Raw genomic sequence first — 22,952 nt, forward strand, 5'->3', positions numbered from 1 at the left:
AGACCATAGCTTAGAGCTGCCTCAAATTTCCACAACTATTTCCGTCTCCTATCTCCTAATGCTTAATTTTTCTATTATACCATGCTTCAGTCTTCTAACAGTTCAGGTACTGTACTTACAGATCAAAATGTTGACAGTGTAGTACTAATACTTCCGTTAAACGTTTCTAGTGTATTTATTTAGTATGTACATAAAACTAGTATTTTGATAGGCAGCACATGTGTATGTGTTTATATTTTGTGTGTGATATTCAAACATAGTAACCGAAATAATTAACTTTTGCTGAAAATCAGTTTCTTTTCTTTATAAATTACTCCACTTAAAATTCTCATTTTAGTATAAAAACTATGGGTATTATGTTATAGACATGCATGCATGGTGTGTGTATACATATACTTACACTTTTAATCAGCTTAAAAGCATTAAAGATTAAATTGAAAACAAAAACTGACTTTCAGTTTAATCAACATTTAGGAATGCAAAATTGAACTTCAGATCAAATCTTCTAATTTCCTAAACATAGCAATGGAATCATCTATAACTGAAGTCTATCTAGTACTATAAAAACTACACACTGGAGGCTTATTTTCTGAATTTTTTTTTTTTTTTTTTTTATGTTTGAGGTTTCTGGTGTATTATAGTAAATAACTCTCCTTGTTGATACTGTTCTTTAAAGTACACTGTACTAATTCCCCTAACAAATGTTACTTGTTAATGTAGTGAAAAAAATCTAATAACTAAGAATATTTGTTAATTTTAAAATGTTATTTTCCAAAGGGGGTTTTAATATACGTTGTACTATGAAAGGAAAAAGCTATAATCAAATATTTCTAAAATCCATTTGAACCTACTTTAAATATGATACTTAACTATACAAGGAAAAGTTTTAAGATAATTATTTAAGCCAAACTTCCAAGGATTACATTCCAATCTTATTAGATAGTTCTATTCCCATTTTATTGATGAGGAAAGTGAAGCTAAGAGGTTGTAATAATCTATATTCTAAAGTTGTATGATAACTTAAAAGATCTTTGAATCTAATCCCCTCATTTTAAAAGAGTATATGGAGGTACAGATTTTCCATAAACCACTATTAAGCACTGGACCAGATCTATTGACCTTCGGGGCTCTCAAGACTAAACGTAGCAGGCTCAAAGTCCACTCAGTGCTGTATCTAACTTTGGCTATTTTGTTGGTAGTTCTCTAACTCAAAATTTTTTTTTACTAGTTATCTCCTTTAGTGAGACTCAAGGCACTCCAGAAATTAATAATTGTCAAGAGAGCTGAAACCTCTAATCTTTAAGTGATTATTTTTGTCTTAAAGCAATGCTTTTCTCAATCTAGTGCATCTAAGTGTTAGAGGACTTAATTAGCTGCCCTGAGTTTTTAAATGAAGCATTTTACTTCTAAATTGACATTTCAAAATGTTGTCAAGGTCATCAGGAACTTGTTTAATCAAAAATATTTTCATAACTAAGCAAACTTTTGTTTTTAGTCCTAAAGGTTTTAGACTTTTATGTCTTCCTTCTACTCCCAACTATCTCAGAGTCAGAAAAAGCCTAAGAGAGAGATCCAATTACCCTTCTCAATCTTAAAAAGGTACTCTCAAAGGAACAACTAACTTCTGATTGTGTGTTGTCAGAAAAAGCGTAGGAATGAAAAGAGGCCTCCTGCCACTCCAGAACTTGTTTTAGGAAGTAGCTATAGTGAATTTCACTCAAGAGCTGAATAGTCCCCTAAATTAAAAGGGAGGTGGATAAAGAGAAAAAACCTTCTTTGGTAACAGGCAAGAAATAGATTTTACACTACTTTATTTTCTTTAATATTTTCTTTAATAAGACATTACAGTACACAACTGAGTCTCCAGTGTGTCAGTTAACAGGGGGTATAGTCATATGAAAGAGTGGAAACAAATTTACTATTAACCCCACTCCCTTCAGCAACTGATGTCTATTTATAAATGAAAAAAAAAAATCCTCCCTTAATATATTTTATTAGGTTTTTTGAAGACATCATAACAATTAGTTCTGTTATAGAATCTTCAAATTACAAAAATATTTAATTAGGGCTCTGAAATTTTAAGATTTTCCCCTACTGAAAATTTAACTCACACAACAACCAAAAAAAAAAAAGTAGTAGTTGATAGAACAATTCACATATTAGGTCTGAGAATTAAAGGTTTTATGCAAGATAAATGCAGCTATTATTCCTGTCACTGCGATACAGCTTTAGATGTGGTTCTTTAGCTTTTCATAACGAACTGAATACAAACATAAAAACCTTTTATTAAAAAATTATACAATTAGTAAGGCAACTGAAAGAGAAACTTAAATTCAAAGATAACCATTTTTAAATGAAAAACTAAACATTGAAAAAACATATATGTTCAGAATACTTCCTTGTAACTGAAATTAACCAGAATAATACCCAACACATGAATAATGGCAGAATTCTAGCATTCTGGTAAGTCAATAAGATACCATATAATCAATAGTCATGTAACATTTAGGGAATGGAACAGGATACTAAAAGATTTTCTTTTGGTCAGATGAACAGTAAGAGTTTTCTTACAAACTGTTTGCATCAGGTCATTAGATCTTTCTCTTAAAATCTCACTTTAAACAGTAATAATACATACAATTTAATAGATGATGCAAAACCATAGGAAGAATCTGCAGTAACAATTAAAGGATAGAATCTGGTGTCCATAAAATCTGGCTACAAGTGTGTGCTACTACTCCCTAAGTATATATTTGAATACTGTTCTTCTTATCATTTTTTTAAAAAATCAAATCAGTTAAAATGGACATTATTAAGCTTAATCTTGTAGTTCTGATGAAATTAAATTGTTGAGAATCAATTTCTAAACAGAGTCTCTCTTCACCTGACAAGATTTAACTTCATTTGAATCTTTTTCTCCACAAATATCTTTAACATACCTATGTAACAAGTCTGTAGGGGTTAAAACTGTTTTAAGACACTTAACTCAAATTCAATGTACATGGCCTTTAAGAGTTTAAAAATAAGACCAAAATAGACCCTTAAAGGCAATGAGTGGATACTTAGCTATGCCATTCCATCCTTTTTGTTAATGACATTTACTAATTACAAAACTGGCTCAAACCAATTCATTTTCCATTCATTATTTTGGCAAATATTTAAAACAATTTTTTCTGAAGCTTAACCTTCGATTTAAAACTACCTAGAATAATTCTGAAAGAGATTTACATTATTATAATATGAAGACAGACCAGTTTATAGTTATAAATTTTTCAAGCTTAATCTTACACAAAATGGTTAAATAATTTTTCATGTCTTTCCTTATGGCAATACTTATTTTTCATAAGGAAAACTCAATTCCTTCAATCATTTACCAAATATTTGTAAATTGTTCTTTAATCAATAATTTAATTTATATCCAATAGAGGCCAGCAAGAAGAGGATTATTTTGTCAAATCTGAAATTCCTTTCTCAGAACCTGTCCCAAGTTGTTTTCAGAATTGATATACCCAATATAGGTATAACTAAAGAAAGGGGAATGGCACATAATTCTCAAAAAAAAAAAAAAAAAAGAATTTACTAAACAAACTGACAAATTAAAATATCAAGTTTATGATGACAGCAGTTTATCAATGCTTCTTGTTTCATTAGCTGTTTTAGCTAACATAATACACTAGGAATACATGAATACATGTATTGAATGAGTCTGCTTTGAATAACCAACAAACAATGATAATGGGGGCAGAGACAAAGCATTTGCAATTCTAGCTGATGTCTTCATTAGATTTTAAGGCAGATGCGTAAAGGTGGAACAGAACTTCTACAAGCATTTATCCTGTGATGTTGTAAAATCAAAGTACTACTTTATTAGTTATTTTACACAATATGAACATCAATATAATTACAATTGTAAAAAAATTTTCATAACAAGGATGGACTGATTTTCAGGATTTCCAATCAGGGCCCAACTGTACATTTACACAGAATTGTCTTTGCATGAAGCCCAAAAGGGAACAGCATAAAAATGAGTGTTTCTGTAGCCCCCTTATTTTTGCTGATCAACAGTTTGTTAGAAAAGCAGCTGCAGGTTTGTTACCTAAGGTCTGAGATAGTAGAAGAGTCAATAGGTGCCATGAATTCACCTACAAAAACATAAGAATAGCTTTCAGTGAATGTAACTGTTACACAACACTAATCTAATACACTGCTTATACTGGCCAAGAAAGAAACAAACCAGACATTTGACAATGAATTTGAGTTTTACAGAAAGTAGTCTCTAGATTCAGTTGGTCTTTATAGCTAATTGGATTTTTACTACCTTAACACTAGAATTTCTGATCAGTTTACTAAAGGACAGTTTAAAGTGTTTGTGTTATGGGGAGAATTCAAACAAGCCATCAAGAATGAAAATGATTGTTTTCCAGCAATTACAATACATGATAAATTTTTTCCTATAATACAACACAGTGCTGCACCCAAGTAAAATACCTGCATAATCCTCTCAGCTACTTAAACCTGCGCATCATTTCTGAGAGCAAAATATCTCAAAATACAGTTGTTGGTATTAACTACTCTCTTCAAGTTGATTATCTTTTTCATTCCAGGACCAGAGTTGGCCAGATTCCTCTTTCATTTATTTATTTATTTATTTTTGGCCGCAGCAGCAGTAGTACAAGTTAAAATAGATTTCGTGTTCTGAAGACATGGTATGAAGTATTGCAAAATGGTTTTTTAAGTACAATTATCAAACTTTTAAGACAGGGAAACAATTATCAAGTCTCAGCCAGAAGATAAATTAAATCTCACAATTTTAGGAGATAGTTATGTCCTCTTGAACAACTGACATTAGAACAAACAAACAAAAAAAAAATCAATGACCTGTAAACAACTTTATGCCTGAACATCAGCCAATTCTGGAGGAAGTGGAGTCTTAGGATGTTTGCTCTCAAAGTGCTGTTTGAAGGTCTTGGGGTCCGGCATTTGTGTCTAATGAGTGACAGAATGAAGAGGCAAAGGATAAGAGAGAAAAAATTAGTTATCATGGGAGAAAAAACAAAAAGGCAAAATTTAATAGATTCACTACATTTATATTAAGAACAGATTAGAATAAGTTCACTACAATGATTCTCATCTAATTTCAAAATGTCATGCAAAGATTCCTTCCATGTACATCAGAATCTATGTCAGTTTAATTTGACTACTATTATTCTTTATTTCAATTTTATTAACAGTGCCACGTCTTAGCAAGAGTAAGATATTTCATCTACTCTACTAATGATTCCATTTTAGAAATAATCTTTGTTGTTCTGTATAATGACAATTTTCCAGCAGTAATTTCAACTAAGCTATAATATGTTCACACCATCTTTATCTTTACTAGTGGCCAGCCCAAGGCATTTCTTGTGCATGGTAAGTAGTGCATTGCTCTCATAAATTTTCAAAGTTCCTGTTGTCCAGAGAATAGGATGGAAAACAGTTAAGGTCTAATACCAATAAATAGGTCCTTCATCATCTTTAAACTAGTTTAACCATATTAAACTTGCTCTGTTCTTAGTGTGATTAATATTTTAATTATGCTGACATACTTTGACTATACAACAATTGCAAGTAAATTCATAAAGAATGTTTAAATTTTAAGGCTAAATTCTGAGATTTACTTATTATAAATTCAATTACTAAACTAGCAATGTAGCACACAACCTCCTTGCAAGGTGCCAACCGATAGGCCCAGAAACCATTTTTATTTAACACGAAATTATGTATAAGGAATATCATTTGACAGCAATATGAAAATTTATTAGAAAAGAGTAGAGATGGGATGAACAGGTCTGGACAAGTTGCAATGAGGGGCTGCACTTGTATAATTGTGAATCCCAGAACTTTATACTAATAAATCTTTATCAAAGTAATAGAACAATTGTCCACAAAAATGCTGGGCCTTCTAGCCCCTCTTACCCTACAGACAGTGCAGGTATATATCAAGGCAGCCTTAGCAGCAGCCTTCTGATCATGTCCTTGTTTCTTTTTTTGTCCAGCTTGTTTTTTGGCATTTTTCTGCTGAGACTGAATCTTCTGCTGTCCACGAGCCATATCTATAAACAAACAAAAAGTTATTAATACATAGGTACTAGTAATTAATTTGTTCAAAAGCCATGCCAAAAATATATCAGTAGGACATTTCTAACACAATACAGGCTTAACATGATGGCTTCTCCCTCCTTTCTGGAATTAAAGTAGTTAAATTTGAAATAAAAAATTTGAGTTAACTTAAAATTTTTTGCTTTTTTTTTTTTTTTTTTTAGTGAAAAATTTCTCTTCATTTTAATATTTTGGCAATTTTCCTTTCATTTAGTAAATGTAAGATTTGAGTCTTGAAACTCAGGAGAAATAAGATCTGTCACCTAATGCCTCAAAATAAGATCAGAGCAGCAGGTGGGAATTATTCTTCTCTTCAAAGAACATACTCAGGTTTCATAATACTATACTCTGGTACCCTCGAAAAATTATAGTCTTTCTAGAGCAGCCTCAATTTATACAATTCAAAACAATGAAATCTCCATTTCAAAAGGCAGGCCAGATGGAAAAATTAAAATAAACTCATCCATACCCCGTGCTTTAATATAATCAAAGAAATTCCTTTTGAATAATCTGCCACAACTACATGACACAGCAGATGAAAAATGTTATACTTGGACCCAGAAATCTAGGGTTTAAATTCAAATTCTGGCACTGACTAGTTGCATGATCCTGAATGGGAAGTTATTTCACCTTTCAATTCTCATTTCCTCACATATAAAACAGAAATATTATTACTTGCACCACCAACCTCAAAAGACCATTTTGACATTAGTACGTCAAAGCACAGTGAACACCAAGGTAAAGGGAATAGAATGGTAGATCTGGTCTGTCACAAGCAGAGTCACAAATACTGGTGGTCCAAAGCATTCAATCATACTAAATATAGCTACACTTCCTGGAGAAAAAAATCACCATTTTTAAACTCCAGACAATCTTGCTTTAGACACTTAGGTGACAGGCAAGTCATTTAAAAGATGCTACAAGGATAACATATGTATGTAAAGCACTTTCTAAGTTTTCTATAAAGATATGTGTATGTAGTTTTTCTTTTTTTAAATCAACCTGATATCATTGTATTGGTAGATGGAATGCCTGATACCAATGCCAGGTCCCATGAAATTTACAGCTTTATAGTCTTACCTAGAAACAGATCCTGGTCAGCAATATGCTGACTGATAAAACCACAAATAAACATTATTTATTTTGTAGTGTATTTAAATTTATTTTGTTAAACATTTCCCAATTACATTTTAATATGGGTCAGGACAATTGACCCATACAGGAGTTCTGTGGGTAGCCTGCAGCCCTAGAACATTGAGAAGGTAAGTTAAGGTAAGTTATTTTTCGCTCAGGATAACCACTGATTTCAGAGACTGATTTGAACCCAAGGTCTTTCTTCCTGATTTCTAAAGCCAGTTCTCTATTCTGGCTCTTTTTTCTTAGTTCATAAGGTGCCTAGACTAAATAAACTTTAAAAAAAAAAACTGTATTAAAGTAGACCATTAAGTATACTTCTAAAAACCTCTCATATTACATACATACACACATATACAGATGAATGCATGCCAACTAGTCCAGAACAAATCCTACTTGCAATGTTACTTGATAAAAAATTCCTCTTAAACATAACCCCAAAACAGGAATCCTAAACTTCGTGTTTGTCATGTGATTTTATTTTAAAAGTAGATGTCACATCAAGAGAATTGACAGCCAAAGCAAAAAGCTAAAGTATACTTTTTTAGACAACCTGCCTTTAGCATTAGTTTTAAAATGGAAAATCAAAAGCCAAATAAGTTTCTCTCACTGCTTACCTTTTGTACCAAGATTACATATTTAATAACAGACCTTGGATATATTTAATACACTAACTTAATTTTGATTGATTCACCACCACCACTCTTTTTACCATAGAAAAAAGGTTTCAAAAGTAATTTGATAATATGTAAAGACTTTACAAGCTGAGTGTTATAGTATGGATACCTCCCTTGCCCCTCTCCCTCATCCAAGAATTTTTGTTTTTGTACTCAAATTCATGAAGTACTTAAAAGTGTGTTCTATGTCAAAATTTAATGTTACTAAAATCACTTTCTACTCCAATTAAAGTTATCTTGAAGTACTGTGCATCAATGAAAAGGTTCTTTACACTTGTCAAGAGCCAATCTCAATAGTTTTTTATAATTAGAAAACTACAATTCTGTGTTCCACTAATTTTATATATTTTTTTACTTTACCTTAACTTTTAAATCCTGAAGGTGTTTAACCTTTATACTGTGGCAGAGCATTCCAAAGTTTCCTATCCTAAAATGGCAGGCCACTAAAAGAATTCCAGAAGTTTCTGAAGATGAAAGAAGTCTCTAAGCTGTTAGGATGGTACTTTTCTATTCAAAAGCCTATAATACCCTGGTTAATTGCTTTTGTACAGTGGTACAAAGTAATAACACCAATTTGTGGAACAATGTCCCAGTTTTAAAAGACAGAGAAGTATTCTTACTTCATCAAAAAATATATTATATAACAAGTTTAACACAAGTATTTTCATGGCCTCTCTTATGGCAAAAGGAAAGCCATGTTTGCTCTCTTCTCATATAAAGAGGCATATTTTGGATATATAAAAGGCAAAATAAAAGTCAAAATCTGAGGTAAGAAGGAAGAAGTTTCTTAAGTTCTCAGGCTACATAACAGTAATTTCTTTTTTGAAAACCGAATTGTAAATTGACATCTTTTTCTTGATAGCTACTTTGGTCAGACAAGTTAACAAAGTTTTCTACTAATTGAAGAGTATAATGAATCCCTTCTCTGAGATATCATGAAACAATGGTTAAGATAATTTAGTGCAAGCCAACAAGTAATTTACAAATTCCCAACCTTCAGATTACTACCGAATTCTTCCATTTTATGTGGTTTTTTGGTAGGGGCTGCAAAATGGGGTAGGGGCTGCAAAATGGGGTAGGGGAAGCAAGCAAGAGGAATGGGTTTTCTAAGAAGATGGCCTAAATTCCAAGAGTTTAAAGTAGAAAGAAAAGGGGGGAAGAGAGGGGACATGCAAAAAAGAATTCATCCAAAACCAAAACAAATAAGAGGGGATTGGTATTTTTGGATCGAGGAAGTGCCTTCTCCCCACACCATCTGTACTCCCCTAAAATAAACCCTTCAAGTCCAAGAGGCAGTGCAAGTTCGGACCCATTTCTGACACGAGCTTCTGACTCCATCTTTTCGGGGGGCGGTGATGGGGGGCTTTCCCTTTTCACAGGCGGACCCCACGAGCAATTTCCCTTACTAGTTACCATGCACGAGACACCTAAGAGCCGGCCCCCGTCCCGTGCGCCTCCGCCCCACCCCAGCCTTGCTGTGTTCCCCCCACCACTCCTGAACTGACCCCGAGCAAAGGCCATGCCTTCTCCCCCCCCAAAAAAAAAAAACAAAAAACAAAAAAAACCCTTCGCCCTTCTGTCCCAGGCCCTCCCGCTGCTGCTGCTGTTTCCTCCCCCCGCTTCTCCTCCACCGCTGCCCAGGGCGGGTGCGGCAGGAGGGACGGACGTCCGGGCTCCGGCCTCGTTCTCCCTGTCCTCCCCCTTCCCGTCCCTTCCTTCCCGCCGCCGAGGTGCCCGGAGCCGCTTACCGGGGCTGGGACAGTCCGGCGTCTGAGGCGCCGCGCAAGGCGAGGGTGCTTGGGGGCGGGGGAGGGAGGGAGGGTGGGGAAGGGAGGGAGGAGGGACTGAGTGAGAGACTGAGCACTCCCCGCACGGCCTCCGCCGCCGCTGCCGCCGCCGCCGCCACCCGCCCGCCTGCCCGGGAGAGGAGAGAGGGAGCCTACAACAGTCCGCGCCTCACGCCTATCGCGCGCACGCGCCTGCCCGCCTCAATAGGAAGAGCGAGACCCCACGGCGCCGCGTGCACACGCGCGCGAGCACGCCCGCCCACGCTTCCCGACTGCTGCTGCAGCGGCGACTGCTGCTCTCCCGGTTTCCCCAGCGCCGGGCGCGCACCCACTCTCTTCCTCCGACACTCCCCCTCCCAACCTCCACACTTATCCCCCTCCTTTTAGCTCCGCCCTCAGGCCCCTTCCTCTACCTCCCCCCTCGGCTCGCACACTGACTCTTTTCCGGTCGGCGCGCACCAATGGCTGCGCATCCCTATTACATAACGGGGGGGAGGGGGCGAGCCGAAACCTGGGCTAGCGACAGCGACCTTTTCAGAGGTGCTGTCCTCTTCATTCTGTGCTTTCGCGTGTCCCTTCCTGAGATAGCTCCGGAAGGCCAGGAATGAATTTAATCTGGGAACTAACTGCCGCCCTCTGGTCCAGTCAGGTTGTTTCACCGAGTCACTCTCCTTGGGCGCCCGCGCCCCGGCCCCTGCCTGGCCTGGCCTGGCCTCTCTTGGCCAGGGCTTCCCAGGACCGCGCAGCCGCAACTGCGCCCGTGTCCTCCTCCGCAGCCTGCCCCTCCCTCATCCCCTCCATTGCCCTCTTCCTCTTCCTCACCTCCGGGCAGCTCCTGGGTACCCGCCTGCTTCTGCGGCCTCTGCCTAACAACTGTCTAAGGGGATTAAGGGGGTTGGTGGCTGCTAAGCCTGCTTGGGAGAGGAGTTTCTCAGCCTGTGGGGCGGCCCTAGCAGGGCAGTTCAGTGTAGAGGTTGAGACTGGTTGGTGGCCGGGCATGAGGGGAGGCCCGCTCCCCGGGCTCAGTCGCCAGACTTGGACCAGACTGATGGGAGCCCCGGTCTGGGATGACCTCTAAGAGGGACCCGGCAGCCTTTGTTCTCTCACAGGCTTCAGTTTACCTCACGCCACCCCCACCCCTCCAAATCACAGAGCCCAAGCCCAGTCCTTCTGTCCCCAAGGATTGGGGAGGGGAAACTGGGGGTCTCCGGGTCTCCTATGGTCAAAGTTAAAGGGCGCTGGAAAATCCTGTCTCGTACCAGAAAAAAGAATGAAATCTAAGCCAGCTAAATTTGCTCACCTTTTTGTGCTGAAGAATTGGGTTTTAACGGTCCTCGTTTAGACCCATCCACAGTTAACCCAATTTATTGTGCTTGGGGGAAGGATCTTTTTGTAGAAGAGTCTTTCTTGTTATTTAATTCGCAAATAGCTTTTACTTGCTAGTTCAATTCCAGCCTTGACCCACTCTTTATTATACTACAGTTAGTGAGCTGTATGGAAGGTGAATGTTTTTACCTCTGATCATTCCCCACCCAACCCTCCTACCCCCTACCATCACTACTACCCACACCAATTTATTTCCAGGCCTGTAAGTTTCACATTACTCCTCTTAAAGCATTTTCCTTCATAGCCAAACTGTTTTACTTGCTATTCTTCATTCGAAGGATTCCACCTCTTCTCTCTACTTTTGCACAGATAATGCTTCCTTCCACTCACATCCACTTCATTAGACTGTGAGCACCTTGAGAACAGAGACTGTTTTTTAGCTTTCTTGATAAAACCAATGCTTAGCACAGTGCCTCATAGTAGACGCTTAATAAACGCTGGTCGACAAGACTAAATGATGTCATTGAATCCCTACCTCCCTTTAAAACTCTCGGCTCAAGGCCACCTCTTATTTTAAGCCTTTCCTACCTTGAGGTAATAGCCTACTTACCTCACCACCTCTCACCTATTCGAGTTTGATATTTATAATATTTTATATCTACTTATATAATGTTAGTGTTATCCCTCTTTTGAGGGAAAGCTTTTTTTTTTTAATCGTTTTGGTCTTTTGTTTCCCCAGATCATACACAGCATCTATTACATAATAAAACTTAATAAATTTGTTGATTTTGTTTGAGATACAGGGGTTATAAAATTGGTTAAATTCATCTAGTAAGGACTCTTAGGATATTGGCATATGTGGTGAAACATCTTTATAGACTATCTGATGGATTGCTAAAACATCTATTTAGCTTCCATACAAGAAGCTAAAATTTCATATAAGAATTTACTCGTAATTCTTTTGAACAATTTTATAAAATTGTCTGTTAGTATTTTAAGTATCTTTAGCCTACAAATGAAGAACCAAATCAATATATGTAATTTACAGAATTATAGAATTATATAGAAGAATTGTAGAAGTCAGAAATTTGAGATAAGATTTCAACGCAATGACATTTGTAAATTAGCCAGAATCTCTTGGTTGCTTTGGTGACAGCTGCACAATAGTTGTGAGGGAGGAGTATGAATGGGGGTCTGAAATATGAGCATGATCTAGTCAGCATGTGACAGTAGTTATGAGCAACAACTGGCCTCCTAAACAAGATAAACAATATGAGACTGTATGCAGTTAATTAGAAGGATACTTCTTAAATCTGATAGTTGTACTGTGTTCAATTCAAATATTTATCATCTACTAATATATGCGGCATTTCTGTTACATTGTTGTCCTTTCATTTACAGCCCAGAACATGCCAAAGTATATACCTACTTATGTATATATGATATACACATCTATATGTACACTATATGCACACACATGCATGTTTATATATGTTAATATGTTGAACATAATCATTAAGAGTTCAGTAATCAACATATTTTTCAGATAATCCTGTATTATACATACGTATGTATGTATGTGTATATATGTATCCAAACACTCTCAGTACCTTATAGGATTCCTTGTATTTAAGACCCTTTCCATTCCAAGTTAGGATATAATCTCAGGCTGCTGCTTATTTGCTTTTCCTCTTCTATGCCAACTGATCTATAACTGCCACAGAGCACTCACAGTCCAGCATTCCACACCTTTAGGCCTTCTTAGAAACATTAGCCTTCCAGAAGTATTCCACTTGTGTTGCCATTCTTTTGGCTCTTTTCATTATTTTCCTTTTTTTGGTCATTCTTATGTCAAGAGAAGAAAACAAGTATAGGATGATTTCTTGAGCACCAGAGGAGTCACTTCAAATAATGAATTAGGACTGCTTGGACTCTAGAACCAAGAAATCATCCTAGCTTTAATTAATTGTCTATGTATTATTTTTTTCTATGTATTTTTTGGGGAGAGGGGACTTGAGGCAATTAGGGTTAATTGACTTGCAACAGCTAGTCATACAGCTAGTGCCAAATGTTTAAGAATGGATTTGAAATCAGGTCCTCCTGACTTCAGAATCATTGCTCTGTGCACTGTATCACCTACCTGCCTCTTTGTTTATTAATTCTTGATTTTTATCTTGCTACTAAGTGCATCGGTGCTAAAAGCACAATATTGATACCAAGTTTCCTGTAATTTATTTCCCCAGTTTTATATTGGATCTCCCAAATTATTCAGATGCATTACTTTTACATATACTTAACCATAGCCATTGCTTTGATCTTTGAGGACCCAACTTTATATTTATAAAGAAAGACAAGCTTATTCTAATGGGGAGGCAATATGCAAATAACTTTCCAATAAAAGATATATAAAAGGTAAATTGGAAGTCATGTCAGAGAGAGGTAATCTCAGCTAGTAATCTTTACTAACTTTGAGGACTTTGATAACAGTAAGCTTTTAGCTGAGATAATTCAGGGAAGTTATGAGGCAAAGAAAGATAGAGTGTAATTCAGGCATGTGGACAGCAACCAGTAAAAATGCACAGGAATTGAGAAATTTAATAATGTCTTGTGGGAGAACAAGAAGACCAGTTTCATTGATGTTTTAGAATGGATTCTTGTTCAGGTACAAATGCTAACTGCAGAGGTCCCTTTCATCTCTAAGGCTGTAATTCTGAGGTTAATTAAGTACTGATTATATTATTAGAGATCAGAAGAATTTTTGTTTTAAAGGATTCAAAGTGAATTCCAGGGCTTTCCTTTAGGCATATTCAGTAATAAATGATAAAAGTCAAGAAAATGCAACAAAAACTTTTACAAAAATTTTCTGAAATGAGACATTATTTACATGCAAAATGAGAAAAGGAACAATATAGTTGGGAAATCTTAAAGATATAAGATTAAAAGGAAGATCTTAATTAGAGAAAAATACTTTATTAATATTTAATCTACATAAAGTTTTTACTATCTAAAAAATAAAACCTTGAAGACAATCCCTCTTTCCCATTTTCTTTAGGTGGGTAGCTAACCCCTCAATGAGTCAAATTGCTAATAATGTCCTATAGATGAATCTGTTACCTTCATTTTGTTTCAAGATCATAGATTTTATTCCTAACCATGTCCAGCTTTCTCACAAATACATGTTTCGAAAGACAGAGAGAATCCAATGTCCAATAATCCATTGATCAATGAAAATCTATGATATTGCTAGATAAGCAATTCAGAGAATATGCCCAAGTCAGTAGCATCAGGATCAAATCACTTTAATGGATGCAAAGTGCTTTGTCACTTAAAAGTTTTATATAACTAATGCTTAATGTATGTCACTGTTGAACTATTAGAACTAAATCCCAGATTTTAAGGTAATACCAGTAAATTATAAATGTCTTTTGTTTTTGAAAATGTTTCAATAGCTAAAGTTTTTTTTTTTTTTAGACTCATATGTGAACATATAGGTTTTTTTTTTTTTTTTTTTTTTTTTAACACTAGAAACATTTAAGGACTGCCCTTTGACTTCAAAGGATATTCCCTGAATTCTCCACTATTTTTATCTACCTTTCTTTGTGTCAGACTCTAAGGCCTCAGTTTCATCTTTTGTAAAATGAGGGTGTATATAGGTACTGTGAAAGGTCCCTCTCAAATCTCGATAATGTTATAAACAGTTATTATTGTTATTATCTTCATATACAAAGAAAAACAACTCATTTTCCTTTTAGGCATGAAAATTATGCTGATTTGAATTTCTTATAGAAAGATGAGGTATATATTATCTAATTCCCTTCCCTCCAATATTACATTACAGCTTTCCAAAGGATAAATTGAGTTTTGTTTTTTTTTTTTTTTGGTTTAATCCTGAAATTATGAAACTATCCTCATTAGTATTTTTCCCACTCATAGAATAACTAATTCATAATGCTACTGGAATAGCAAGGTTTCCAACCCTATACCCAAAGCTGTTACACTGGAAAGCAATCCCTGCTTGAAGATCTCTAAGGTGGGAGAAGTAAAGGCCTTCTAAAGGAGATTTCTACTTTTGGGTAGCTCCAATTATTAGAAATATTTTCTTGACTTCAAGCCTAAATTATGTTTTTTTTTTCTTTTTTTTCAACTTTCCCCCATTGTTACTGGTCCTATCCTGTGGGGCCAAACAGAATGAGTGCAATATTTCCTATCTGTCTTATCTACCATCCATCTAGCTATCTATCTATGATCTACAAGCATTTAATATTTCCAATCCTATGGTGTTGCTCCTTTGATTCTTCTAAGATAGATACCACAGTTTCTTCAACTGATCTTCATGATTTCCTCCTCTGGGTATACTCTAACTTATCCTTTCTAAACTATGGCACTCAGAACTTGAAAACAATATTCCAGATTCATGACAGAGTATTATATAACTATCACCTCTTTATTCCTGAGCTTCCTCTCACTGAGATTTAAGATTAAATTATCATTTGTTGTTGTTTGTTTTGCTTTGTTTTGTTTTGGATTTGTTTTTGTTTTTGTAGGCTCTTCTAGGTATGATTCTGTGATCCTTCCAACTCTGAGTTAAATTAGAATTAGTTTCTATTTTAAACCTTTACCTTAATTCTCCTATGTGATCTAGGAAACACAGCAAATAAGATGAGTTTCTAAATGCCAAAAAGATTTATCTTATTATATTGATATTTAAAGTATTTATTAAGGAAGGCTGGTTTGGGTCAAGTGAAGCACCTACTATATGTCAGGCATTGGACTAAGTGTTGAGGGATTACAAAAATCCCTGTTACCAAGGAGCTCAGAATCTAATAGTAAACAATACAAACAAAAAATAGTTTGAGTCACATGTCAAAATTAATTCAACATGGTCATTATGATGTTTGTTTAAACATACCTGACATAGCTAAATTCAGAGTAGAACTCTGTGTCAGCCTTCATATGCAATAAGGATACTACTGACCTATCTCTGTAGGGTGTATGTTTTCAGTTGTTTCCCCACTAATGGATTTGACATTCTTTCATTCCTCATTCCTCTTGTAACTGGTTTAAGTGTATTGTCTCACCATGATTAGAGCATAGCTGATAGGTTCACATAGGGATTATAATCAAGACCAAGACTTCATTAATACCATACACTAAGTAGTAGATTTATGTGGACTTCAGTCATAGATTCATACATTATGAAGATAAAAAGGTTTTGGAGGATACTTAATCCAAACCCCTCATTTTACACATGAAAAAACTAAGACTCAGAGTTTTAATGATTTGCCCAAGGTTTCATAGATAATATGTATAAGAGTTAGCATTCAAATTCAAAGCCTTTTATCCTAAACCTTGTGGTCTTTCCACTGCATAGAACTGCCTTGTATAATCAGTAGAATTGGTTCAAGGGTTTAAAGTTTTTGTTCTATTTCTATAGCGTGGGCAAAATACATTATCTTTGTTCCATCAATTTAGACGTGATTATATTTTCATATTTATTTAAGTCTAATATTAGGCACTGGAATTAGATAAATGATTTTTTTTTTTTTACTATAAGCAATTTTTATTATTAAAAAATACAAAGTTGGTTTTTTTTGCAAAAAAAAATATTATGCAACATAAAGAGAATTCTTATTTTTGACTATAAAATCCCAATGTAACTATCTTAGAAAAGGATTTAAGACCCTTTATGTTTCTTGTACTTTTCAGAAGAAGTGGGTATCTTTTTTTTTTTTTTTTTTTTTTTGCTGAAGCAATTGGGGTTAAGTGACTTGCCCAGGGTCACACAGCTAAGAAGTATTAAGTGTCTGAGACCAGATTTGAACTCCTGACCTCAGGACTGGTGCTCTGTCCACTAAACCACCTAGCTGCCCCCAGGCGGGTGTCATTTTTTTTTTTTAATTTTTATTTAATGATTATTTTATATTGACAACATTATCCCTTGCACTCGTTTCTTTTCCGATTTTTTTCCCCTCCCTCCCTCAGCCCCCTCTCTTAGATGGCAAGCAGTCCTTTATATGTTGGATATGTTGCAGTATATCCTAGATACAATATATGTTTGCAGAACCGAACAGTTCTCTTGTTGCATAGGGAGAATTGGATTCAGAAGGTATAAATAACCCGGGAAGAAAAACAAAAATGCAGATAGTTCACATTCGTTTCCCAGTGTTCTTTCTTTGGGTGTAGCTGCTTTTGTCCGTCATTTATCAATTGAAACTCAGTTAGGTCTCTTTGTCAAAGAAATCCACTTCCATCAAAATATGTCCTCATACAATATCGTTGTCGAAGTGTATAATGATCTCCTGGTTCTGCTCATTTCACTTAGTATCAGTTCATGTAAGTCTCGCCAGTCTTCTCTGTATTCATCCTGCTGGTCATTTCTTACAGAACAATAATATTCCATAACATTCATATACCACAATTTACCAGCCATTCTCCAATTGATGGGCATCCATTCATTTTCCAGTTTCTAGCCACTACAAATAGGGCTGCTACAAACATTTTGGCACATACAGGTCCCTTTCCCGGGTGTCATTTTAAGGAAGAAAGAGGCAAACAGATAATCTGGGCCACACATAAGATTTTTGAGAAAATCAGCCTAATTATATTGTATGAATGCAACATTTTTTATTCCTGTTTTTTCTTAAAATCCTATGAAAAATGAAAATGTGGCAAGTTAATAGTAAAATTCCTGAAAGAAATCTTTCATTCCCAACTGTAATATTTAATTACCGTAATTTTATTTTTATAATTAAAAAAAGACTATGTATGTTTAAACTGACACAACTTTTCTTCATAGTATGATTCCTTGGTCTGAATTATGATTGGGGAAGAAGCAGGGCTAAATAATTCAGTTCATAAATATGTATTAAAACATGAATGAAGTTGCCAACTATTCCAGATTTAGCACGTTTAGAACGCCAGAGATACAGCTGAATAAGCTCTTTTCCCCTCCCTTAAAGGGCGTGAGCCAGTTACATCAATATGTCTGATTGCAGTCTAGCTACAAAAGGGATGGGTCTGGGTGAACTCGCTCAACCAGTACAACTGAGGATAATGCAACACCCAGAAATTATGGGGAAGGTTGTCATGCTTTATTCTTATAGAATGATGCTTCTGGGAAAGCATTCATATATGCCTTTTTAAAAATCACTTAGGAATTTACATTTCATAAGTGATTACCCAATAGCTTTGAAAATTTAGTGATGAAGCAGTGGATTTAAATGCTAGCCCTGTTAGATTTGAGATCTGCTGGTTGTTGTTTTGCATCTCAGGTTATAGTTGGATCTTCTGCATTTTTATTAAACTTACACATACCTTGCTACAATGTTACATTGCTTAGCAAGGTGAATCTTATAAATCTATTAATAGCAACATATAGCATGCTCCAGCACTGATAATACAATAGCTCCTTTTGAAACATGACACAGGATTGCACTTGATGAGCATTATTCTTGATTGACATTTAAAATCAATCTATTTTCTATTCACCTCTTCCCAAGCCAACCCTGCTTAAAACAGACAACTAACTGTAATGTCCTCAAATCACTGCTGCTTGTGTCAAAAAGAGAGTGGGCTTAGTGGGATTGTCCTTTTTGATCATTAAGCATGCTTAAAGCAAAATTTCTTAGAGAGTTGATAATGAATAAATGAAGATCCCCAAAACTGACTAGACAACACCAATTTTCTATGTAACACATATAGAGATTATATATTATATATATTATTATGAATAGCCCCAAATGTATTATCTTCATCTATCTTTTTTTCCTTCCCTTCTATTATCACTTTCCCTTAATTATTGCCTATTCTCCCCTTCCCCTTTTTCTGTAGCAGGATTGTTCTGAAGTCTTGATCATAGTCCTTGAGGTAATGAATAACCCCATTTGCAGAAAGTAAGAATACTTGAACTGAGCTGTTAATATTAGTTAACTGCTCAGATCAAACATTCAGAGACTGAGTAGAGGGGAGGAGGAGGCAAGAGAAAAGTCAGAAGTCCCTTCTCCTTTTGTTGGTTGCATCATGATTGTTCTAAAGTCTTGTTGAGAGCAATTCAAGTGGAAAGAGTAACCTGACTTTATTAAGAGTGCTTGAAGAAGTGTTTTGTTGTTGTTGTTCTGTGATATCCAACTCTTTGTGACTCCATTTGGGTTTTCTTGGCAAAGATATTGGAATAAATTGCCATTTCCTTCTTCAACTCATTTTACAGATCATAATTGAGGAAACTGAGCCTTCCTGACTCTACTTCTAGCAATTGTATGCACTGTGTCAAATAGCTGCCCCAGAGCTGTTAATTGTGATTAACTTACATACTTAAACTCCAAAGCCAAGGTTTTGAATCAGGTAAAAGGGAAAGAGGAGAGGAGCCACAGGAATTTTACTCCTGTGTAGTAAAATGTTAGATAGAGTCAGACTAGGGTTAAAACCTGCCTCATACTTTACTAATTCAGTGACCCTGAACAAATAACTTAACATCCAGACACAGTTTCCTTATCCATAAAATGGGGATGATAATAATTGCCTCTCTCATGAGGTCATTATTTGGATCAAATTTTATAATATGTAAAATGCTTTGAAAATCTTAAAGTGCCACAAAATATGAGTTATAGTCATCACGTTACAGACAACCCCATGTTATATATTATGAATATATGTATATATAACCCTAAAAGAAAAGGTGATATTTAAATTTAGTGAAATAATTGATGTTTTATTGTGTGTAATATGACACATTGTTAGAACTAAATAAATCTTTGTTGTTGATATAACAAATAAAATATTAAAACATTGCTCAGTTTATTTAAATTAGCAATATATTCATGTTTATCACCTGTCCTATGATTCATTTTCTCTGCCATCTGGTGGGCTTTATTTAAAACTGCAGTAGTAACCTCCATTTGCCTGAACTTGTCATAATGATGTTTGGTTTTTCCCTACATGCTAAATTGATAATTATTGCTAATAATTCTGCCAAGTAAGTTATTTTCAGATGGGATGTTAGTGATTTTCTTTACTACATATAAATGTCATAATCAATTTAATCAATTAATCAGTTTAATATTGTTTTTGAAGAAGTGTCTACCAAAGGTATTCAATTGTTGATTTTCATTTGTCCATTAATTTTCAAAAAGATTGAAGATATTTGTAAAGAAGATAGAATTTTTTTCTCTGGGAAGTGGGGAATGAGGATGTACAAACCTGTGACTTATTTCATCATTGTAGTGAATTCTATCATTGTAGATCAGCCATTATTTTGTCAAGTATAGTCTTCAAGAATTGCCTTAGCCACTGAGAAGTTAAGTGACTTATCTAGAGTCACACAGCCATTATTTCAGAATTAGGATTTGGTCCCTTATCTTCTTGACTCTTTGAATGCAGCTCTCAGTCCATAATATCACTATACTATCCTTCCTCTCTTTCTCTTGTTTAAATCTTATTATGCAAATACCATAAGGCAACTAGAATTCTTTCATATTTAAACTAGTTAGATTTCTTAGCTATTTTTTTTATAAGGCAGTTTCCAATTTTTAAAAATTGCAATATATTCTTGAACCTACCTATGTCACTTTAATATATCACTACCTCTCTAAACCTCAGCTTCTTTATCTGTAAAATCTAGTTCAAACCAGAGAATCATTTTTGCTTCCAACTTCTAGTCTTCTGAACTTTCTGTTACATAGTAACTCTCTTGACACTTGGAGTGTTTGGGAGGCTTTTTTGATCCTGAGTCTGCCTTCAGAGGGGGAGAGTTCATTAAAAAGAATTCAGGGATTTTGTTCCTTTTCTGTCAAAGCTAGCACCCTCTAATAGGGGGGACTAGTAAAACTTCCTCTGCTCTGCATATAATTCTGCAATTCTCCAGTACTTACACATGAATGCAAAGTTTCTTTAATGCTATCAACTCTTTCTAAAGGATTGACTTTAAAAGTATAACTCTATACATTTTATTTATAAACTTCCTTAGAACAAAATCATGAAATACAAGAAAGCCATGCACATACTACATAGACGTACACTAATGCTTTACTTTGTGTTGTTTCTAATTCTTTGCAATTATATCTGGTGCTTCTTGACTCCATTTGGGGCGTTCTTGGCTAAGACATGAACAGTTTGCCATTTTCTTCTCTAGCTTGTTTGACAGATGAGGCAAACAGGGTGAAGTGATTTGCCCAAGGTTATACAGCTACTAAGTGTCTAAAGCCAGATTTGAACTCAGGAAGATACATTTTCCTGACTCCAGGCCTGGCTGGACTTCACTGTACCATAGAGCTGCCCTAATGTTTCACTTGATACCATACGATTTAGTATCATAGATTTAGTCCTGGAAGGGATTGTAGGGCCATCAATTAACCCCATTCTTTTACAGGGAAAAACCTAAGGCTCAGAGAAATTATCTGAGTTACTCTGGATCACACAAGTAATAAATGACAGAGTCATGATAAGGACCTCGGCCTTTGATTCCACATCTAGGATTCTTTCCATTGTACCACACTGCTCCTAGAAATGAGGCTTAAGGCAATTTCAGTCTTCCATTAATAAGTTGCAAAAGCCTCTGGATATCAGAAAGAGCTCTTATAAAGTCTTATATTTAACTTTGGAAGAAGGATAAACCAAACAGATAAAATCACATATCCTTAGCATATTGAAATATGAGAATACTATAGAGTATTAATTACCCTGAATAAAGATAAATTCTTTTCCCCATAAAACTGAAGTTTTACCTTTACCTTGCTGAAACTTTTAAATTTTAACCATTTTTGATGAAAATCTTTTTTAAAAGGTACCATCTGTTTTGTTGACCCAAAAGGAAGAGGATGATAATTTAGCTCTTCTCTTTATGGCTGCCGAGTTGTTGTTATGAATGTCAATAATCTAGCTCAATAATGCTGAGCTAGAGCAATGCTTTCATCAGCTTTGGAAGTATGTGGAGGCCCTCATTCCTAGTCACTGAACTTTTATCAGACTGTTGGGCTTTTTGCCTTGGGGTTTTTACTGTCTCAGAATGTCCTAAGGATGATTACTAAATTATAAGGACTCCAAGTGGCCACTTACTACTTTGTGTTTGATTTAAAAGTTCTGTAAGGTGCTCCTCGTGCTCTTATGAGAACTATGACTATTTTACTGAGCTGTGTGTTAGTGTGTTTCCCTCTGCTTCTTACCCTCCTCCATCAACATGCTCTCCATAGCTTTGTAGGTTTGTTCTCCAATTTGATGATGAGCCAGAGTAGAACTGAAAGTTGCCAGGGAAACCACATAGGCTGGCACTATTTATTAAGTCAAATCAAACTAGACTCTCTCTGCCTGAGAAGGGTTTAGGAATCTGGGCTTTGTAGTAATCAATCTCATTAAGGTCAGTGGTTTTTGTTTTTGTTTACTTACTCATAGATTTTGAATGTCATAGCTATTTTATGTCCTATACATATAGAATCATTGGATCATAGATTTTGTTCTTGAAGAGAACAGAATTTATTCAGTCCAATCCTCTTATTTTTATAGATGAAGAAACTGAGGCGCATAGCAGAAACTCAAAAGGTATTTATTGAATTGAAATGAAATTGAATGAAATCTCATCTTCTTTCATTGTCTCAGCCTGTTCATATTCTTTTGTCCAACTTTTAAGGGACAGATCAAATGCCAAGCCTCCTACAATTCTCTTCTTGACCTTGTAGCCTATAGTGCTGTCTTTTCCTATAATATTTTGTAGCTACCCTGTACTTTCCCTGTTCGCATTTATAGTTCACTTGTGTACATCTCACCTCAACTAGAATATAGTTCCAGAGCAAGTACTGTGTCTTATATATCTTTATATCTCTCTTCGCATTTATTACAGTTCCTTAGATATAATCAATAAATACATATTATATTTAATGAAATAAAATTAAATTCCTGAAGT

At 35.4% G+C, this 22,952-nt stretch overlaps 1 protein-coding gene across 4 annotated transcripts; it reads right to left on the reverse strand.

The window, feature by feature from the left end:
* Positions 1-1,809: 1,809 nt before the first annotated feature.
* Positions 1,810-10,781, reverse strand: ZNF706 (zinc finger protein 706). 4 transcript variants are annotated; one of them, XM_051970940.1, is made up of 4 exons: positions 10,559-10,781; positions 5,956-6,092; positions 4,879-4,986; positions 1,810-4,142 (listed from the first exon to the last, which is right to left on the reverse strand). In XM_051970940.1, exons 2-3 carry the CDS (start codon positions 6,088-6,090, stop codon positions 4,891-4,893), a joined length of 231 nt encoding a protein of 76 aa, XP_051826900.1. In that variant the 5' UTR covers positions 6,091-6,092; positions 10,559-10,781; the 3' UTR covers positions 1,810-4,142; positions 4,879-4,890. The 4 variants fall into 4 exon arrangements, with proteins under 4 accessions (XP_051826900.1, XP_051826899.1, XP_051826898.1 ...); XM_051970939.1 differs by lacking the exon at positions 10,559-10,781 and adding an exon at positions 10,267-10,439; XM_051970938.1 differs by lacking the exon at positions 10,559-10,781 and adding an exon at positions 9,698-9,995.
* Positions 10,782-22,952: the final 12,171 nt, after the last annotated feature.

The sequence above is a fragment of the Antechinus flavipes genome, chromosome 1 (assembly GCF_016432865.1).
Source record: "Antechinus flavipes isolate AdamAnt ecotype Samford, QLD, Australia chromosome 1, AdamAnt_v2, whole genome shotgun sequence".
In the NCBI taxonomy this organism is placed as follows: Eukaryota; Metazoa; Chordata; class Mammalia; order Dasyuromorphia; family Dasyuridae; genus Antechinus; species Antechinus flavipes.

Excerpts from the sequence above, each read along its gene's own strand:
- ZNF706 (XM_051970940.1), bottom strand. The coding sequence starts at position 6,090 with ATGGCTCGTGGACAGCAGAAGATTCAGTCTCAGCAGAAAAATGCCAAA. Across the intron at positions 4,987-5,955 it reads ATACCTGCACTGTCTGTAGG|ACACAAATGCCGGACCCCAA; the intron begins GTAAGAGGGGCT and ends GTCACTCATTAG.